The following is a 20,241-nucleotide window of genomic DNA, read 5'->3' as shown; positions in this document are numbered from 1 at the left end:
ACTTTTGCCTCGTCACAATCTAATGTGCGATCTTGGAGGTGCCATTCGGGGCACCTGCTTGTTCGACCAATTCCTTTCCCCTGTCGATCCATCTCTGGAACCCTTCATCAGTAGGGTCCACTGGGAAGTCATCCCAGACTGCATTCTCAGTGTCGGCGTATGTAGACCACACACCCTTGGGAACATCAGCAGCGCACCACGAAGGAAGTTTAGCCAGCACACATGTGTAATAAACGTAAAGGATCCTGCAGAGCAAATCCACTCGGTCAACGTAGTGCTGCTTGCTCGGGTCGGGCTCTTGACCACCGTCTCCAAGACGCTTCCACCAGGAAACCCGCCAACGGAGTGTGAGAAGAATATTTCCTAGCTCGCCTAGGAAACGTAAATGCGTATCCTGGGATATCTGCTTCCATTTGATGTTGTAGAAGTCTCGTTCCAACTTTCGGAATCCTTCCACTTCCAGCATCCGACACACAATGCGAGACAACTGTGCCGCGAGGAGAATCTCACGTCGATCGTCGGTATTATGGATATCCATAGGCCTTTCTTGCGCTCCTGGATGAAGAGGAACAAAGCTATAGCTCGCCCGACTAGGCATGTTGTTCCATCGTGAGAGTAGAGTCTGTGGTCCCAAAAACGTCAATGGTCTTGCTCGGATGGTAATAATGGGCTGTAGTGAAAGCTTACGTAGAAATTATTCATGGGGTCACAGTCCTTGACGCAGGTTAGCCAGTTCTTTGACTTATCCTTCGACTCGACTATCCGTCGGTCAATGAACTCGAGGAAATTCGACCGGGAGTTGCCGTTGTAATCACTCAAGCTTCTCAGGAATTTGTAAGCTTCTCCCAGATCCAGAACATATAGAGAACCCCAAGCTTGGCTGGCGCGGATGTTGAATCGGCCTTGCCGTTCGCCGAGGAATGAAAGGAGGTCACTCAAATCAAATTCCACCGGAATATCCATCCGAACTCGGCCTGTCCGATCCAAAGTAGGATGGTTGATAGCTCGTTGAGCTGGGGTGCACGTCAGTAAATGAACAAAAAGAGGCAAAAGAAAAATAATTATACGTACAGACGTAATTGCAAGTGCCATACTCCACGATATTAGCAAAGCAGGCGCGTGCACATGGTTGTTCGTGGAGCGTAGGGCGGCAAGCGTCACACGGAGCGTTTCCATCACACTTCCCTCAATTCATTAGCACGCGCTACCAATCAAAGTGAGAAGAAACAAACCTTTCGCTTATTCAGGCGACACTGTACGCAAGTGTCCTTGTTCTTCCTTCGCATACCCGCGTTTGCCCGACCAACCATGGTCAGAGGTCCTTTGCGTCGCGCCCCGCGCGGCGGTGATACAAAATCTGCCGAAGCAATGGATCCGCCTTGACCATCCTCTTGTACAATCTGCAGTGGCTTCGGCTGACCGAGGTCCAAGGAATGATTCGAGCCGCGCTGTTTACGTTTCCGGACTGTCGCGACAGACTGCAGCGCGAGCGCCTGGGGCCGAGAAGAGTTCCGCTGCACTGCGGACGACGCCCTAGACTTTGAAGGGGCCGAAGCAAAGAACGACTCTGCCGGCGTCTCGCTCACCATAAAGGCGGTCGCGTTCCGGAGAGGCTGCGACATCTCAGTTTCATCCTCCTGTACGCTCTTCCAAGGACCTTCTTCGCCCAGCTGTCTCTCAGCGAATGCGGGGGCATCATCACTCGTCGCAGAATAGGAGCATTCATATACACCGGCCGAGAAATCACCAGACACCGATGAGCTCTCCGACTTGTACTGGAATACATCCTGCCCCGGCTTTTCCTCTTTAAAAAATGCCGGACCTTGCGGTACTGTCGACAGTGAGGTCGGCGAAGTCATGTTTGAGGGAAGTTGGGACTCGAGGCTGTCAAGCCACCGCGACTCGAGTGACCGCAAAGGAGCCGAGAAATCGCGGACTGGGTTTATTTCTTTGTTTGGCAGTTCTGGTCTCAGCGAAAGCGAAGCCGTAGGTGCCTGGCTCGCCACATTATCCACGGCGGGATTTGTAGAGGGCTCCGTCCAATTCTCCGCGACGGTAAAGGGGAACGGCTGGGGCATATTCTGGAACGACAAAAAGTGGTCCGAGGGGATATCCGGCAGCCCATGCTCCTGCGGAAGCTCCCCGACATCATCGACAATGACCGTGTTTGTCGACGCGGCGGGTTCTTTGCTATAGGGGTAGAGGAGTGGAGTCGTATCCATGGGTATTCCGGCCGTGAGGACGTTGAACAGTTGATACTGTGGCCATGACTCATCCAGTTGGAAGTTATCGTCGGCCGAGGATGGTAAGGTTCTCGGACTGACGGTGCCGCTCACAGTGCCTTCGATCGGTCCATCGGAGATACTGAATTTCTCCGGTGATGTGGTGCCTTGCTTACTGTTGGGGCTCACCCATCAGCTTGATGATACTTGAAAAGGTCGAGGGGCGGGGAGGGAGGTCCGCACCTATTCTCACCACTGTGGAGACCACAGGATTGATCCAGATAGGGCGCATGGGAGTGAGTTTTCGATAGAGACCCGTGAAGGGTATTCAACTCGACGATATCAGCATCCTCTTGAGTCGAGTCTTGGCTGGTGTCCCACTCCAGTGGTTGCTCGTATGGCGGATGCTCCCACGAGAAAGCAGCGTCGGTTTGCCAATTATCAAGAATTTTGGGGTCAATGCCCGCAGCCGTACCAGTACCCCCGCAGTCCATACAGGGGAATCGAGAGAAGGGGGAGGGTGGAGATATATGGTTGACCTCGAGAAGCTGACAAGGCCTTAGCGCGTCTGTTGTTGGGTTGTGTCGTGTTTCGACTCTCGCACGACCAAGAGCACCGACAACGACACGGGAGTCTTAAATAGTGGTGCGATTCTTTCTTTCTTCTTTTTTCGGGAACGGCAAGAAGGTGTGAGATGATGGAAAGACGATGGTGTGACTTTGAAAAGAGGAAAGGCAAGAAATTCGAAATGCGCTGACTTGTTCCCCACCAAAGATTTTGCGGCGATCGGCCTTCCGGTGCTAAAACTGATAAGTCCAACCCGCACAGACCAATATGTTTGTGTGCCTCACCACGTTTCACTTCCTTTCCTTTTCACACGGGGGGAGGAATGATGTGCAGGTTATATTCCTGATTCGATTGTCATACCAAGTCTTGACAAGGAGGGGGGGAAGGATCAACCACAAGACGGCCGAAGATCAATGCGTGGGATTAATTGGAGCGATTATTGTGGTGGTCGTTGAAATACTCTGCGAGTTGACTCCCGTACTCCGTGCTACACAGTACTAATCAGTCCAGTCTGACTAGAGGCGGTTATCTGTACTCCATCCATAAAATTCCCATACTTGATCTGAAAAATAAAAAGTAAGGAATAAAATTAAATTAAATTATTTTCTGTACGACCGCTGCATCCGACTGATCCGCACACTATTCTGGTTGGTGGCTGAGATCAAAGCCAAAAGATGATAATCCACTAGGATGATATAGAGTAGGGCCTAATGATGTGACAAGACCAGGATTACGCGACAGAATCATCTCATAAGAAAAGGATGCAGTGGAACGGGGCGTTCGGTCTCCGTCGCGCATTGCCCCATGTTGCCTCGTTGAGCATTCTGACTCGTGTATCTTGTTGACCCGCTATCTTGCATCGTAGGTGGATTTTAAAACAAGGGAAAAAAAAATAGAATAGAAGAATAGAATAGGAAAAAAGATAATGTGGTTGAGAGAAGCTGCAATCAGTCAAATCATGAACAAGGATCATGTTATTCTAGAAAAGCATTGTTGGTTGGGATCGATTGGTTCCACACCAACAACCAAGGTATCATGTACGGTACGATCAGATCATCTTTCCCATAGGGTCCGAAGTCGCCTCATGCGTTAAACAAAGAAAGCCAAAGTCTGATAAACAAAAGAAAGATATAAATAAACATGAAAGAGCCAAATAAAATTGTTGTGCGCCCTCAAGGACACATAGCACTCATTCATGGCGTTCACGCTAGATCGTCAATATACCGGCCAAGATAATATGTGTAGAAAGAACATCCCTGCCACTCATCAAACGGGCCATACTCACTATATTCAGAACAAAGGTGTGCTCAATCATCAATTGAGGAAGATAAAAACTCTGACTTCGATCTTGTTCAGTATCTCATGATCATCTCCTGAAGGAGGTCTAGTGCCCTTTACATGGAACCTCTCTTGTGTGGATATAAGACATTGCTTCCAAGCTCTTGGAGGCCGCTATGCCTTTCCAGGAAAACACCACACGAGCCCAAGTGATTGATTGATCTATGTCTGCTTAGCAGTTATATATTGGGAGTTTCAATCAGACCGTTCATCTGTTGATCCAAACACCATGTCTGGTCCTTGATGAACCTAAATCAGGAGATTTGTACTATATCACAGTTGACCATACTTAGGGATATTGGAATCCGACTCAGTTGGACGCGTGGTGTGAGACAAGATCTGGAGCACGCACAAACCCTAGAAGTACACAAGTGTGACCCTTCCGGTTCAAGTCCATATCCATCCAGCACTGTGCATATATAACTTATACACTGTGGATTGTCTTGATAATCCCCTTCGTGCACAATGGGCGATATTCCGGAATATATAACATCACCCAACCCAACAAGGTCTCCCACGTCACCTGATGGCCACATGAGAGAAAGTGTTCCGATAGAGACCATCTGACCATTCGAGATTTCCATTGCCGCGGCTTTGATTTGTTTTCCAAGCCCTCGCTAACCCGTTATTTGCGGACGGTGACATTGTCGTTCTCCACGAGTGCGATGGTCCTTCACCGCAGCCTCTTTTTGGGGCTCTCATCGTCTGGTCATGTTTGACCCCATACGGTAATCTTTCCAAGGTTACCAAGCAGCGCGACCCTTACCTGGATGTACGGTATCCGTCCTAACTGATACACAATACCAGCAGTTCCGATATGGGACCCCCCCGCAGCTCCAACATCTTCACCGTGACCACTTTGGAGGCTACTTTCCCCGGTATGTCTTCGGTAGTAGTCGGGGTATGCAGTAATGGAAAATGGCCCTCCAAGCTCAATCATTTACCCATCAAAGCCCACCCTATAAATACGATGCGGGCCTCTAACTCGGAATCGGAAGAAGAGATTCGCAATTACGGACAGCGAAGAAACTGCCGGCGGAAACCCGATTCCATCACCACTTGACTTCACACGCCGCCAAGCCCTATAGATCGACGTCCCGGACTCTCTGTATACAACATGCATATCTTGGTATGGATTTCTGACCTTGTCGCCTTTCCCTCAATGGTTCACTTCTAGCCCCATCCGTCACAAGACCAATCCCCATTTCGGACAATCCGGGAAATGCAACCAGCCCAAACCGGAGATCATACATAGAAAAAAAGAAAGAAGTCCGATTAGATGAAAAAGAAAAGAGAAAGGAAGAAAGACTAACCAGAAACTCCGGATTCTCCTGAATAGGTAGTTAACGACGATGGACCGCCCTCGAAGCGTCTGTCCCCATACATCCACCCATTCGTCAGTGCCCTCCAAGATGCGGGTCACCTCGTCTCCGTAGCCATCCCCGCCGCATCGCGATCCTGGATCGGCAAAGCACACCTGATAGAAGCGTCCCTGAAGGCAACCTACGTACCCCCCGACGCCTTCCGAAACGACGGAACGTGGGATGAGCATCACAACTCCTCCGAGACTAAACAACCACAATCCGAATGGGTCGTCATCAGGAACGGTACCCCTGCTAGCTGTGTCCAATTGGGCCTGTTCAATCTCTTCAACGACCGTCCCCCGGTCGATCTGGTTATCTCGGGACCCAACCATGGTCGGAATGCCTCAACCGTGTACAATCTGTCGTCTGGAACGGTCGGCGGCGCCCTCGAAGCAGCGACCTGCAGTAAGCGCGCTATCGCCATATCCTTCGGAAGTAAGGATCCGCAGCCGGATGAGATCATCCGCGCCGCGGCTAGACATGCCGTGAAGGTTGTCAATTATCTCTACGAGCACTGGCATGATAGTGTTGAGCTGTATAATCTCAATGTGCCGATGCGGAAGGACGTGGAGAGCAGACCCGTCCGGTGGACCGAGGCGCTGCCGTACTACTGGCCCCGAGGCTGTATGTATGCCGAAGCGGCGGGGGAACAGAAGATGGTTAATGGACACACGGAGACCAACGGCGAGGCTGTCAATGGGACTAGCGGGTCGCATCTCAAGGAGATCGATTTCACCTGGGCGGCTGAGTTGTCGGAGATGAAGAAGACTCTGCAGTCGAGTCCGGAGGGAACCGATGCACATACGGTGTTGAATGGGGATACAAGGTACGGTTATATCACTCTACTACTACTTCTTCTTCTTCTTCTTCTTCTTCTTCTTCTTCTTCTCATCATTTCCCTGGCTTCTACTCTGTGAAATGCATTTTCGAGCAAGAGCTGACTTAGCTTTTCTACAGTGTCACGGCTCTTCGTGCGAATTTCTGGCATGTCCCTAATCTAGAGGGGCCCATAGATCTTGATGGTTGATATGAGGATTACGCACATTACATGATGAGATAAATAGATACCCGTGGAGGCTCTCGTTTTGCTTATTTTGCCGGAGACTTCCCTGTTGGTTTTAATCATTGCCTTAGTAAGGAAAATGATGCGGGGCATCGCATCAATTCTCCTGTTGCATTACTTGTTATCTATCGATATATATATAAAATCTGTCCACAGGACTTGGAGATATTATGTACGCCTTATTCGGCCAAATGTATTTGCAATTAGTTCTGTTAATGGCATGATTGTTAATGAAGCGCACATAAAACAACACGGAAGAGAACAGAAGGGAAACGGCATTAGAGTGTCATCTGATCGTAGTCTTTAATAACAATAATATCAATCGCAAGTAGAACATGAACAAACGACAGTTATCGGGGAAAAAATACTAAAGCGCCCGCGCTGCCTCTCCTGCACCGCTGTCTACGACTGACGTCTGCTCAGCACGCATCTTGCCCTTTCCTACTCCTGCCTCACCAACCCCCATCCTCCGGGCGACGTAACGTTGCGCGATGATGCCAACGGCCAAGGTGAGCGATTCTTCGATCCACTCCGCTGCCCATTCACGGGGATCAACGCCACCACTTTCAATAATCTCAGCAATATCATCCGGAACGGGGGCTCGATGCCACATGCTATTGGCGTCTGTACCTTCAGTAGCTGGGACAGCAGCATCAAGCCAGTCGATCCACTTCTGAGGAACCGCCTGGGATATGGTGTGGAAGGCGATGCCGTGGATGGGATCATGGAGATAGAGAGCGAAGGCTACCTCCTCTGTAGCGTTGGGAACATCAACCACACCCGGAGGGGTGGTGTTGTCAGTGGTAGGACCAGCCTGGAAAAGTTCAGTGGAAGAAGATTGGCTGATAGCCTGAATGGCGAGGAAAATATCACTGCTCCGGACAGGGTTAGATTCACTTAGAATCTGACTAGCTTGTTTCGCGGCTTCTTCGACCCCGCCCTTTGCGGAGAAATATTCGGTCGCATAGGACTCTGCACTTGCGCGGGCGAGCTTGCTGGCCTCTACAGAGCCACGGACGGATGAGATACTGCGTGGGGTTCCAGGCATAACTGTGCGCCACCACGGGCCATCCCGCCAGCCAGGAGTAGAATGGCTACCGGTTATATCTAGCCCACGCCTCGGTGCGGATTCTTGGCCTCGTTGAATCACAAGAAGATCTCCACCTTCTACCTGAGACATTACGCGTGAGAACACAGCGTAAACAAGAGGGTCAATGGCGGGGTAACCCGAGATATCATGGGTGACATGGATTTGAAGGCGCTCATGGGATGAAATTGGGGGCGCAAGGGTGTGAATGAGATTGGTAAATGTAGGAATGGCCATATTTCGAAGCTCGCCACCTTGATAAACATTCGTTAGCTATGTAGTAATTGGTAAATCGTACGTAGACAACAAATACCGAAGTCCTTCAGGGCGCCGACATTTCCTTTCACTTGCTGAGCCCATTTCTGGGCCTCTTCATTTTGTTGGATTTCTTTCACAGCCGCTCCCGCCTGCTTCATTGCAGCACTGGCGGTCGCACTAGCCGTCGCGAAAATGCCTCCCCACCATCCACCACCGCCAGAAGCCGACTCTTGAGCTGCTGGCTTTTCGGTCTTGGCTGGCTGCACATCCGCATCTCTGTTGCCTGCGAATGAAACCCGACCACTCTCCGTGGACTTACGGGGCGCGGGTTTCTCTTCACTAGAACGACCAGTTGAGGGTGTAGCTGCCGCAGCTGCAGCAGGTTTAGGGGATTTGATAGACGGCCGGGGCTCGTTTGTCGACAGGCGTGGGGTACCAGGCCCACTACTTGGACGCTGGGAAGCTAAATTATCGAGTTCGGCAAGGATGTCGTCTTCGGACTGCGCCGTGGTAGCTGTGGTTGTTGACTTGGGTGGTGGCTGGTCTGCGCTAGAGTCGACCCCTAGGTCGTCGAATTGAGCAAGAAGCTCATCACTGGTAGGTTTTGTGGATTTGGGGGGCATTGTGTCACCACTATTTGTTTAGCACGGGTGATGATTTGTTGTCAATCGAGAGCCAAAGAGCGGAGATTATATGTATGGAGTTGTCTGGTTTATGCTCAGGGAATTCGGTGTTTTGGGGTGGTGGAGACCTGATGACCTGTGCCAAGAAGCGTTAGCGTCCACTGTAAATAAGTTTAGTAGACTCATGCATATCATAGTATTGGAATACTAGTAGTATCCCGATGATTATTTTGCGACTATCTCAGAAGGCTTGGAATTAATGAACTCATGATGATAATTACACTACATGATGGCATCGTGACTGAGTACTACTACTAGGTAGCCAATACGGGTTGTGACAAGTTATAGAATCGCTCTCACACGACCTGAATACTGTAAATGTGCATGGCATACCAGGGAGAAAGCTGTGATATTAACCATATTATTGGCTGTTAGTTATAGGCTTCTACTAGTACTAGTGCTACCGCTTATGAGCCATCCCTCCGGGGTGGTTATGTGAATATAGTAAAGCACTCATGATCAGGGTATTTGTTGCAGCAATCCCGTCGAGTTTTAAGGGCCATGAGGAAGAAAATATAATGGTTTATCACATATACAATGGCAAATTCGTAGACTCTTCTAAAATAATGAAGACCTCAAGACTACGTATAGTACTGGAACGCCCTTGATTGTAGATATAGTATGCCACTGTATGACGAATAGAGCCTCAAAAGCCAATAGACGTAACAGTAACCAAGATAGATAAAGGGAAAGAAACAGCAGAAACATGGTAAGCCACGGGCGCCTGAGATATTATATATCTGATCCGTGGATATCTCGATCACTGACGGTAGACAGTTTATTAGTCTATATCAACTCGACACCGTTTAAAACCATAACCCCCAGAGAGACTCTAATATTTCGCTGAACAGCACCAACCTATGAAAATTAAGATAGAATTCTTAGCTAGATATGCTTGAATATCTGGGTTGGTAGATCAAGTAACTGGATTTGCTTGTAGAAACCAAGTACTGATTGTGTTTCCAGTAATTGGCTTCCTTGGAGAGCTTTTGATACAATTCCCCTAAATTCCAAATAGCCATATGGGGGCTTCAGGACACAAAGGAATCTTCAGCCCCAAAAGTCTTGTTTTCCTGTATCTAGAAAAACTTCTATACCGGTTGTTGGGTGCCATAACGGGTGTTACCATGTTTTCTACATATGGACTGATCCCGATGACCGAGGGAATTTGCCTGCGGGGAGACATTCAATTTATAGCTCTACCCGCGGCTTCGGCCTTCACCCGGTGCGCATATTTCCGCGACCCGAGGGGTTGGACATGACGATAGAGTGACTTGGCGTAAATAGCGGCAAATTCCCACTGCGGATTATATGAATCAAATCCTCCCTTGAACAAGCTTTAGGATTTGTTCTGACTAATAACAACACTTATTCGAGTAAAAGAGTTAGTATACCCCTTCCCAGGCTAATTGACCCATGACTTACTTCTCAATAGCTAAACAAGACAATCGCTGTCTACCCTTTTCTCCCGATCTCTAGCAATATAAACATTAAAGCTCCTAGCGAAGCTGATCAATATGCGCCTCCCATATGTCCCCAACCCGCCCCCCACCAGTACCCCCGAGGAGGCAGATATCCTCACTCGGGTGCAAACCCGACGCGGCGAAAAGGGATTAATACCGCTCGATCTCGCGCTTCTGCATTCATTCCCAGTTGCTGATGGATGGAATTCGTTCATTGGGGCTATCCGAACCCGTACAAGCCTCTCGCAAGTTATCCGTGAACTGATCATCTGCCGTATTGCTGTGCTTAACGGAGCCTGGTTTGAATGGGATTCACATTCGCCTCTGCTAAAGGAAGGTGGATGTAGCGCGGAGACGATGGATGTTGTTCGCGATGCCGAAGTTGATCTCCCTCAAAAAGTGCAGGACAAAGTGATTAGCCCCAAGGAGGCAGCCGTGCTAAAGTACACCGATGCCATGACAAGGACAGTTAGGGTACCCGAGGAAGTATTTCAAGAAATAAAGGGGCTTTTCAATGATCGAGAGGCTGTGGAAATAACTGCCACTGCAGCAGCTTACAATTGTGTTAGTAGGTTTCTGGTTGCATTGGATGTTGGGGAAAAGAACGAATAATAAGAAGTGTAAGGTGGCTTGTGTGTATATAAACATGATAACAATGGAACTATACTATGTATGGTACGTACATATTCCGGTGGTTTAATTCCCGTTTCTTGTCCATTATTGTTTTACATTGATCTAATTTTCAATTTCTTATTTTCTAGTAAGAGACACAACTTAATGTAGGTATCTGCTAAAAACTGACTGGACACTCCCCTTATTGTCGTTGAGTCGAGTTGGGTTTAAGAACTTTTGTATCAAGGAGTATTAAGGTAGCTGGCTCCCCCTCCTTACTAGTAGTACATATGTACCTAAGTAGCTGGCAGTACCGTCCACGGTACCTTTGTGATTACTGAATGCAGACATGATGTCAGGATTAGTATCATAAATTACGGAACAGGATAAAATTACATCCTCCCGTCCATCCATTGGGAAAATTGCAGGGCAGATAATTGGCGGCGTCTTTGAAACATCCATTGGTAGAGAGCTATTGATAGCCTCCAATAATATGATTCTTTATTCTTTGTTTAGACTGATAGAACCAAGTGGAAGATATCAAAGCAAATAAAAATCATTATGTGGTTGGTATTCACTCAAGATAGTACTACATTAAGTACGGGTCCTTTTCAGAGATTGGAAATGGGATGGGCAAGATCAACTGTCCACTTACATACATACAGTCAGGTAATAAGAACAACTACCGTGGCTCAGATTGGTCGAAGGGTACTATGTACTGCGGCTAGACGGAAGATCTGTTCGGAGGCGACTTTTTTCCGGGAGGTCCATCAGAATCGATTTGCTCGTCTAGTGGGTCCGGGCAGGTAAAATAAGGTAAAAAATATGGCACTACCGTACTGGAGTAAAATGAAGCCCTCCAGACTTAACCACACCCGTCGATATTTCGACCAGGTAAGGTTAGGCAGGTAATTAATCCGCGTACCACGAATACCGTACTGTACCAATAGTAAATTCACGACCTTACCTCCTAATTGTATACAGTTTGTTGCTGCCGGGCTGTTACTTAGTAGAGAGAGAGAGAGTCCTGTCATTTTTTTTTCATCTGCCATCGTTCACTACAACACAACACAACATTTCCTCCTCTTCTCCTCTTCGAATCCTGTATTCTATTCCCATTGTTGTTCTCTGTGTTTCTTCTAGATCCCCTTCTTGTCAGATTCTCCCTGTCTTTTCCCATCTTCCTTCTTCCCTTCTCCTACGAACCTTCGTCAGACTTTCATACTTCTTTCTACTACACTACATGACAACAACTACTCCATCTTGATCTGCCCAACTTCCTTCTACAACGGAATCTCTACTACAGACCTCCCTATCCACTGTTTACTACGTCAATCTCTTCATCACAGACCGATGACCCTTTCTGCTCTACTGTGCCCATCTCTCTTTTCCTCCCAAGAACGTTGATTGGAAGCAAAACTTGCTTACCCGTTCAGGATTTTACCGTCTTTACGACTTGATGCTAAACGTTCCAAGCGGAGTAGGATTTTTCTAAAGATCCCCAATCTCTCTTCTATCAGATCTGTTATTGTGTTCTGTCCTGCCGGCAGAGCATCTAGTTGTTTCGGTTTCACCCGTGGTTCAAGAGCATACGTCTTTTTTTTTCTCCCTCTTTTTCTTTTTCTGCATACCCGCCCGAATTCCTTACCGCGACAAAGTTCTACATTGCGAACATCTAAAATTACTACACTACGCCGATCTTCTTTTCCCCCATTAACATCACTACTTCATTTATTTTCTTTGGTTCTGTCTTGATCTTGGTTGGGACATAGTTTCTCTGCTTACCGGCTCGGCGTTCGACTTTTCCCTTTCAAGAGCGCAAACTACGACTTCAATTGACTACTATCCCTGGCAGCCGTTCGCGACTAACCCACGGTTTGCCAGCATTTGTAGACCCAAACAACTTTTTCGTCAACTTGTCATCCCACGCAATCTCGACAAATCTTACCGCCACGAGTTTTATTTCGACGGACTGGTTCTTCACTTCTTCGACTTAATAGGTATGCTACATCTCGCCTGCCTGGCCGGCACCACTCTTCTGCGTAGTGCCACCAGGATTATCCGCTTCAACCTTTCCCAAGAATCTCTTTTTCTTCTTTCTTTTACCATTGTTATATACAGTGACTAGAACACTTTTCTAGCGTCTCATCTGTGTTTTTGCCCTACTACTCGTTGCGTCCTCTCCCTTTTCCACTATCGCACCTGTCGTTCAAGATTGCGTTACGGAGTACACTTACTACTAATGTCTTGGCACCGGAAGCGAACTTTTCAACCCCAAGTCTAACACGGTATCTAGGTGCCATCCTTGGGTCTCAGAGCGTGCGGAATCTACATTTATCTCTTATCGCTATTACTGAGTTACTTCTCCTTTTCCCAGTTTTTGCTTTTGAAACAAGTTTTAACTCCACCTACTTCCTGCCATGGCTCCTGTCGCTCACAGCGACATTGACATGGACAGCCATACTTCGGATATGGCCAGCCACGACTCGCAGCTGCGCCGACAATTCTCCGAGCCAATCCATGCTCGTTCTACATCTACTCATTCGCCATCCCCTTCACCCATGACTACTCCTAGAGCCAAGTGCGCATGGTGTGGGAAATCTTTCGAGTCTACTAATGACGATCTAATTTCTCAAAATGAGGCACTTGAAGAACACATTGCTACTATGCATCCGCACATTGCCAAGTTTTCTATGTATGACGGCGCTGCCGATGAAGAGAAAGAACAGTCATATGGTCTCGATGAACAGTTAGAAGATGACACCGCACTTACAGCTCCAGCGACAGAAGCAGATGATGCTCTTGAGGCTGAGGAAGATAGCCTAATGGAAATCCCTGACGATGGCGTGTTGGAAGGCGCGGAAGCTATAGAAACTTACGACGATAACGAAAATGATCAAAACGACGTCGATGGACCTGAAGTTGAAGCTGATGGAGAGGGTAACGAAGGAGAGTCCGACCTTGCTCTTTTCAATCAACTCCACGAATTTTCCCGACAAGAAGACTCGGTGTCCTTAGAAAAACGTATTCACAACCTCTGGAATCTTAATGATATTGACAAATTCTCCGGAGGCTTTGAGGAGATATCGGACAACCTCAACGCAACATGGACGAAAGTCTTCAATGACCCAAAGCGTAGCAAGAAGCGCGATGCATTTGAATCGTTCGTACGACCAGAACCATACAAAACAGCTAAGGTCTCCAGAGGCGAATTTCTCGAAATATCGCCTCTTGAGGATTTCTTGGTCCAACTTCGTGACCCTGAACTGCGCTCCAGTGATGAACTTTACGCTATAACCGAAAACGTGGCCAATGTTCTGAAGGTATGGCAGGATGAGCACTTAGCCATCGAAAAGCTCTGCAAACATGCAACCAGGCAGAACGTAAAGCCAACTAGCGACCCGCGAAAGCTCGAAAGACCTGAAGTGTTTGAAGATAAGAAGGAGGCGATGCTCTACGGCTACAAACATGAAACAAAAGAAGACAAAGTTCGCAACCAGAACCCCTTCGTTCAGGGGGGTTTCAAGCCTACGCCCGCTCAGTTCAGAAAAATGACCGCCAAAGCGGGCCCGAACAATCCTAACCCTGACGGCTGGCCAATTATCATGAAGTTTGGCGTGGAGCATGTTCCAAGGTTTCAGAACCCTCCACGTGAGGAGTTCGTCGGCAAGGCAACCCGCAAGCGCAAGGCCGCAGAGTTAGAAGCTGCCAACAAGGCCAACGAGACCGACGAACCGCTCGCTGGGACGCCGACGCCCGGGGAGGAAGAGGCGCCAGTCAAGCGACGCACTCGCCCCCGTCGTGCTGGGGAGACGGACACACAATACACGGGGTCTCCAGCCCCAACACGAGCCTCCACTCGTGGCCGTGGCCGAGGTCGTGGGCGGGGAGCTGCACGCGGAATGTCTCGTGCGGCGTCTGAGGCTCCGCAGCCCGTAGCGCCAGTGGCCGTGGCTCGGCCAACTGGTCGAGGCCATGGCCGCGAGACCGCAGCGCCAGCTGGGCCGTTGCAGTCGCGTCCTGCAACGACTCAGCTGGCGCCAATTGAACCGGCGCCCAGTGGGGGCCCAGCAACTGCGACTCCCGCCAGCACTTCAGCGGGAGTTGCCCGGGATGAGTTGTTGGACCCAGCTGAGAAGGCCCGCCGGGAAAAGATCGCCAACTCCAAGAATCCAAAGCGGACGGAGGCCATGCTCAATCACTGGGCTCGGTTCAATCGGGAGGGCCGGACCCGTAACCCGAAACGGTCCAAAGCCCAAATCGAGGCCGATCGGGCGGCCGAGGCTGCTCGAAAGGCAGTTGAGCCCCCAAAGACCGTCGGCAAGAAGAAAAGATCGGACAGCCCGGTCTTTGGGGGCTCCGCGAGGACCGATGCAGGCATTGCTCCAGCACCAGCACTGCCTGCGCCAGCCTCGCTGGCGCCCGGTCCTCCGGGACCACACCCCCAACTTGCACCCATGCCCGCAGTCCGGGGGTCAATAGGTGCATACGGCCCCATTGACCCCCGGGCTGTAGCGCCCTTCCCTCCGGGGCCCCCTGGGACCCATGGGCTCCAGCAGCCGTCGCCCCAGCCCTACCACACCCCATACCCCGAAATTTATTTCCCCTATGGGGCGGCGGCTGCCGGACTGCCTCCACCAGGCCACACGCGGCCTGCGTGAAGCTGATGTCTTTATATTGTGATTTGTTTCCTTTCTCCTTCTGTACATGTTTGGATGTCTTTTCTTTCATCTGGGTGGAGAGAATCGGGCAATGTATACTTTGCATTTATGTCAATATGTATTACCACCCTACGATTTTAAGATCTCACTTTGTGAGCAACCGTGCGTTAATTCTTACTTTTGTCTCGCGGTTTGCATTGTCTTTGTGGTTAGCGTGTTATGCCAGCAATCGGCGCTGAGGTTTTTTGGGTTCCATTTTTGTATAATTTTTTTTGGCATTTCGTGGCTCGTTGTCCGCTGTAGACAGCACTAGCCGAATGATGGGTGATAGGTACCTGTACGTTTAGGTGTTTGGAGGGAAAGCCTTGGGATCCAATGGATCAATAGCTAACAGATGTTTCATGTCAGTGTGGAGACTTCGCTATTTGGAAATATCAAAAAGTTGTCATGCTATCTCCTCCCTGTGACTAAGAGGTTCTCTTGAGAGTAGTAAGGACTAACGGCCAGCCCTAAGATAAGCACAGGAGATTAGATTGAACCGTTGGGCTACCGAATGCGTGGGATCCATGTGGGACTAGATTGGCCAGCAAGCACCCATAAGTACAGGCAGTCCACGTGTCCATACCGTAAAGGCATAGTAGTACTAGTAGAAAAACAAACGACGTACTAGCGAGCACTGCGAGACGGACCGTGTTACCCGACGAAATCTGCCTGCCCAGTATACGAGACTACTAATAAACTAAACTAAGAGAGGGCAATCATAGGAGGTAGGGACCTTCCCAATCTGGATAAGGTAGGAGGAATAGATGGTCTCTTTAGTAGCTCTTTACTAGTAGAAGAGTCGTTTTGCAGGTCTTATTTTTATCAATGTCACTTCAACGGGGATTTACCCCCAACCATCCCGTACGACGGGGCTGATCTTCATTACTGACCTGCGGTACGGCCCCAATCAGTGTCGCGACAAGCTCTGGGATTCATCGTGGTCAGCAGCCGCCAAAGTGGAGGATCTTAAAAATTACCTAAAGCGGCAAACAATATACAAGGCTGTCAGTGGTACGAGCGGCGCATACTATTGGGAGGAGAGATTAGCGTTGCGGGGATGGCGACCCCCTTATTGGCTAGGTTTTGGTTCTCGATCACGGATCAGTGATCAGCACCTCTTGAGAATTTTTAGGTATCGGATTTTCCACTTTCTTGGACCTTCCCGAGTTTAAGGGACTACCGTACTAGTAACTAATCTCTTCCCCCCCCTCATTATTCCGTGCTCTTATTAATTTAATGACCTTTGTGGAGTCGGCCTATCGTCAAGCAGAGGAACCGTCCAGTCCGACGGTTTCCATGACAAAAAAAGAAGCAATTGCTGTGTATCAGTTCTTTGTACATTATTCCCCCTTGGAAATAACCGTTATTTTTTCTTTTTTCTCTCTGGTGCCGTGACCCGGCGAAACTTTAACAAATGATTGTGATCCCACCTTGTGGCTAGAGCATCACATGATTGGGGCTTGTTCGAGTCCCACCCTCTTCGCGTGCAAATCCATGTCAACACTGATCCTTCTCCATTATGGGTTACGACTTCTTCTGCAGCAGTGTGACTAGCCCTCCAGTGCACCAGCGGAAACCCCCAATTGGAAGTCTTCCGGGTTGCATGTATGCACACCAAGCGGGCGGGAATAAAACGTGTTGAATTAAGTGATTCTGCAGCTTACTCGGATTCCCCCTTTTGTGGTTCGGAAATACAGCTCCTACTCCGTTATATGGAGCTACTGCTCCATCGCGTGGCCTTGACTGTGACGGACAGAACGCCGGTATCACCGTTTCTCCAATAACCCTGATTTACTTCTCCAACGTCATGCATTGTCGCCCGGCATACTGAAGAAATGGGGTTTTATAACGTTTGCAGCTTGAGCGGTTTCTGTCAGTTATCGTCGCCGACCTTTTCAGTTCTTTCGCTGCGCTTCCGTGAATAACATTTAAGGGTTCCTTTTTTACGCTAGCCGGCAAACCATGTCGGCTCCTCCCTCAACTCCTGGTGAGTCGGGGATACTCCAACATTCGGCCCCCACCCAGCAATTAAACCGGTCGTGTGAATCTTGTCGAGGTCTGAAGGTTCGCTGCCTTCCTGACCCCAATCTTCCCAATCAATGCCAGCGATGTGCAAAGGCTAAGAGACCTTGCGTGTTCGTGGCCCCCCAGCGAAGACGACCACGCAAGCGAACGGATTCGCGGGTCGCTCAGTTAGAGAGGGAGATGCGACAGATGCGCTCTCTGCTCAAGGACCGTTTCCGCATCGACGAAGAAAGTAGCCTGGATAGCTCTGGAAGTGAATTTGATGATTCTGGAGAACTTGAATTTGGAGCTGAACCCCAAGAAAATTTATCCACCGTGCCCGATGCCCCGAGCAGTACGTCGGGGTCGATCAGACACATGGACCTCTCTCCCAGCGCTGCGGCGTGTTCTTCATACCCAAATACCCTGAACAGCGGCTCTGGCGCATTCGTGTCTGCCACGCCGATCCCGCCGGGCTACTCTCTGGAACCACCCTCGGGCGGCGGCGACATCATCGACCGGGGGTTGATCTCGCTGGAGTTTGCCAATGAGTTAGTGGCGTTTTATATCACAGAATTAACCGCTTTTGCCCCGATGGTCCTGCTCCCTCCGGATACCACGGCCTCACAACTGCGTCGCTCGAAGCCCACACTTTTTCTTTCCGTGATTGCCGCTGCTGCTATAGCTATAGACGATGGCTTGGCCGTCATCCTGAACCGCGAATTAGTTCGACTCTACGCCGAACGGTTCTTCATCAATGGTGATAAGTCGTTCGAATTGGTTCAGACGCTGCTCCTGATGATCGTCTTCTACTATCCACCAGAGTCACCCTTGAAACTGCAGAATTATCAGTACACCCATATTGCGGCCACAATGGCCTTGGAAATTGGATTGGCCACCAAACGTAAGGTACCGAATAGCGCAAGCCGCAAAGCGAACAAACGTAGTTCGTACGATGAAGACATGGCGGAACAAGCTAGAGCGATTTTGGGCTGTTATCATTTAGCTTCCAAGTAAGAACGATGTGCACGTGCATATAGGGTAGTCGCTGACATGACACAGTGTCGCCATGAAAACGCGCCGTCCCAACTTGCTTCTCTTCAATGACTGGATGAACGAGTGTGTGAAGCATTTGGGGCGCTCACCAAATATGATAGACAGACATATGGCCACTTGGTTCGAATTACAGAAGATCGTTGACCAAGCTATGGTTTCCTTCGGTCTTGATGACACCAGTTCAACTACCCCGTTGACAGAGTCGCGGGTCCAAGTTGTGTTAAGGTGGTTTGACACCCAAATGCAGGCCTGGAAGAAGAAAGTTCCCGCGGATATGCTCACTGGTAAGAGTACCCGGTATATATAGAGATCGTACGTATAACGGAAAAATGCTGATTTTTTCCCTCTCTTCTCTTTTGTTAGTACCCATGACCCTCGAGTACCATTTTACCAACCTCGCGATATACGAACTCGGTATCGGTGAAGGTTATCGAGATCCTGACGCAATTCAGCAACAATATTATACACTCCCAGCACCGGAGAATGACAAGCAGTCATGTTCCCCTTTGAGCGCTGTTCGCGTAGACCTCACGATCAAATGGATGAATGCAGCTCAAGAGATGCTCGACTTCTTCCTTAGTTGCGACACAGATCTGATGCGAAAAATGCCCAACCTGATTTACATGCGAGTCGGCGTAGCAGTCATGTCGCTCCTGAAGATCTACTTCTCGGTCCAGTCCGGGGCGTTGGGAGAATTCGTGAACCCTCAGACCATCAATGTTGACATGTACCTGGAGGCAATGACGAAGAGGCTCACAGAGGCAAGCGGAAATATGAAGTATAAGGTTCCAAGCCGGTGGCTGTATGTTGTCGGTGTGAAGGCTCGAAACTGGTACGACCGGTTCCAACAACGGCAGATGCAGACTGAAGCAGGCCGCGTTCCACCAACGAATACAAGCCCACAGCCATCCCCCGATCAGGTTCCCATCCAGAACACACAATACAGTTCGGCCGATTCATCGCAGCCCACAGGAGCGCTTGCAATGGGTACTGATGTACCACAGATCACAGCTTTACACCCTATAGGTGGAAGTTATGGGGTATCAGCGGCCACGAATACGATCTGGCAGTCAGATCAGTCGAACCAACAAGCTTATCTCCACATGAATCAATATGCCGGCTACCGCCCGCCTATGCTACCTTCTCAGTATTCATATGAAATTTCGCACAGTGTTCCTCTGGAAACCATGCAGCCAAACCAGCTTCCCGTTCCCCCTAGGACAGGAATGGAGCTTGATGGCTGGCTTCCCGATGGGAGCATCTGCGGGGTACCCCCATTGCCTGGAATGTAATGTGGTTCAATATGCGATGAGATGTTTTGATGGAGTTGTTTTGGTGTACATTGCTTTCGGAAGGCGCCGTTGGTCGCAATCTTGTTCATAGTCGCCTCTACCAGTATAAAGTCGACTTAGTCATTCAGAATAATATGACAAGCGCAGTTGAGAGCTGGCTATATCATAATTAGACAGAACTCTCAAAGGACATAAGGATGCGTGGAGGGGGGAAGTTGAAAATGAAGTTGGAAGCTGTGGGAGAAACCTCGGAGGAACGCCCCCCGACGATTTAGTAGCGGCGCGTATTTGCGGCGTATTTGGACATTCCCTTCTCGGAGTCTCGGTCGACACGGAAGTTCCGACGATCGTGGAGATTTATCCACTTTGGGAATGTTTCCAGAAGGTCAATATAGCCTAAATGGATAAATACTACATGAAGTGCTGTAGATCTTGGTTGTCGTAGAACTATACTGAATGTCTTACGTACACTGATCTTACAGTTGTGGTCAAGGCAAGGCAGTCGTCTTAAATTGTAACCCTAACTCAT

General features: G+C 49.2%; 6 protein-coding genes across 6 annotated transcripts; 4 read left to right on the top strand and 2 right to left on the bottom strand.

Annotated features, from left to right (window-relative positions):
- Positions 1-19: 19 nt before the first annotated feature.
- BDW43DRAFT_312255 (uncharacterized protein) lies at positions 20-2,716 on the bottom strand (the record flags this gene model as incomplete). The annotated part of the gene is made up of 5 exons (XM_032047333.1): positions 20-622; positions 688-1,013; positions 1,072-1,180; positions 1,233-2,397; positions 2,466-2,716. 5 exons carry the CDS (start codon positions 2,714-2,716, stop codon positions 20-22), a joined length of 2,454 nt encoding a protein of 817 aa, XP_031899096.1.
- A 2,224-nt stretch (positions 2,717-4,940) lies between these two features.
- Positions 4,941-6,720, top strand: BDW43DRAFT_111837 (5'/3'-nucleotidase SurE). The gene is made up of 4 exons (XM_032037928.1): positions 4,941-5,005; positions 5,081-5,256; positions 5,467-6,317; positions 6,449-6,720. The coding sequence occupies exons 2-4, from the start codon at positions 5,245-5,247 to the stop codon at positions 6,516-6,518; spliced, it is 933 nt and encodes a 310-aa protein (XP_031899095.1). The 5' UTR covers positions 4,941-5,005; positions 5,081-5,244; the 3' UTR covers positions 6,519-6,720.
- Positions 6,357-7,896, bottom strand: BDW43DRAFT_279825 (DUF5427 domain-containing protein MTC1). The gene has a single exon (XM_032042356.1). The coding sequence runs from the start codon at positions 7,876-7,878 to the stop codon at positions 6,922-6,924; it is 957 nt and encodes a 318-aa protein (XP_031899094.1). The 5' UTR covers positions 7,879-7,896; the 3' UTR covers positions 6,357-6,921.
- A 2,013-nt stretch (positions 7,897-9,909) lies between these two features.
- Positions 9,910-10,720, top strand: BDW43DRAFT_279805 (carboxymuconolactone decarboxylase family protein). The gene is made up of 2 exons (XM_032042355.1): positions 9,910-9,966; positions 10,018-10,720. Exon 2 carries the CDS (start codon positions 10,100-10,102, stop codon positions 10,655-10,657), a length of 558 nt encoding a protein of 185 aa, XP_031899093.1. The 5' UTR covers positions 9,910-9,966; positions 10,018-10,099; the 3' UTR covers positions 10,658-10,720.
- A 1,781-nt stretch (positions 10,721-12,501) lies between these two features.
- Positions 12,502-15,797, top strand: BDW43DRAFT_320208 (uncharacterized protein). Its single transcript, XM_032049043.1, has one exon. The coding sequence runs from the start codon at positions 13,078-13,080 to the stop codon at positions 15,316-15,318; it is 2,241 nt and encodes a 746-aa protein (XP_031899092.1). The 5' UTR covers positions 12,502-13,077; the 3' UTR covers positions 15,319-15,797.
- A 1,436-nt stretch (positions 15,798-17,233) lies between these two features.
- BDW43DRAFT_111450 (Zn(II)2Cys6 transcription factor) lies at positions 17,234-19,848 on the top strand. The gene is made up of 3 exons (XM_032037927.1): positions 17,234-18,377; positions 18,427-18,704; positions 18,784-19,848. The coding sequence occupies exons 1-3, from the start codon at positions 17,323-17,325 to the stop codon at positions 19,710-19,712; spliced, it is 2,262 nt and encodes a 753-aa protein (XP_031899091.1). The 5' UTR covers positions 17,234-17,322; the 3' UTR covers positions 19,713-19,848.
- Positions 19,849-20,241: the final 393 nt, after the last annotated feature.

Source organism: Aspergillus alliaceus (genome assembly GCF_009176365.1).
Source record: "Aspergillus alliaceus strain CBS 536.65 unplaced genomic scaffold BDW43scaffold_29, whole genome shotgun sequence".
NCBI lineage: Eukaryota > Fungi > Ascomycota > Eurotiomycetes > Eurotiales > Aspergillaceae > Aspergillus > Aspergillus alliaceus.
The sequence above is the reverse complement of the archived record's forward strand: the minus strand, read 5'-3'. Positions and strand labels throughout refer to the sequence as shown.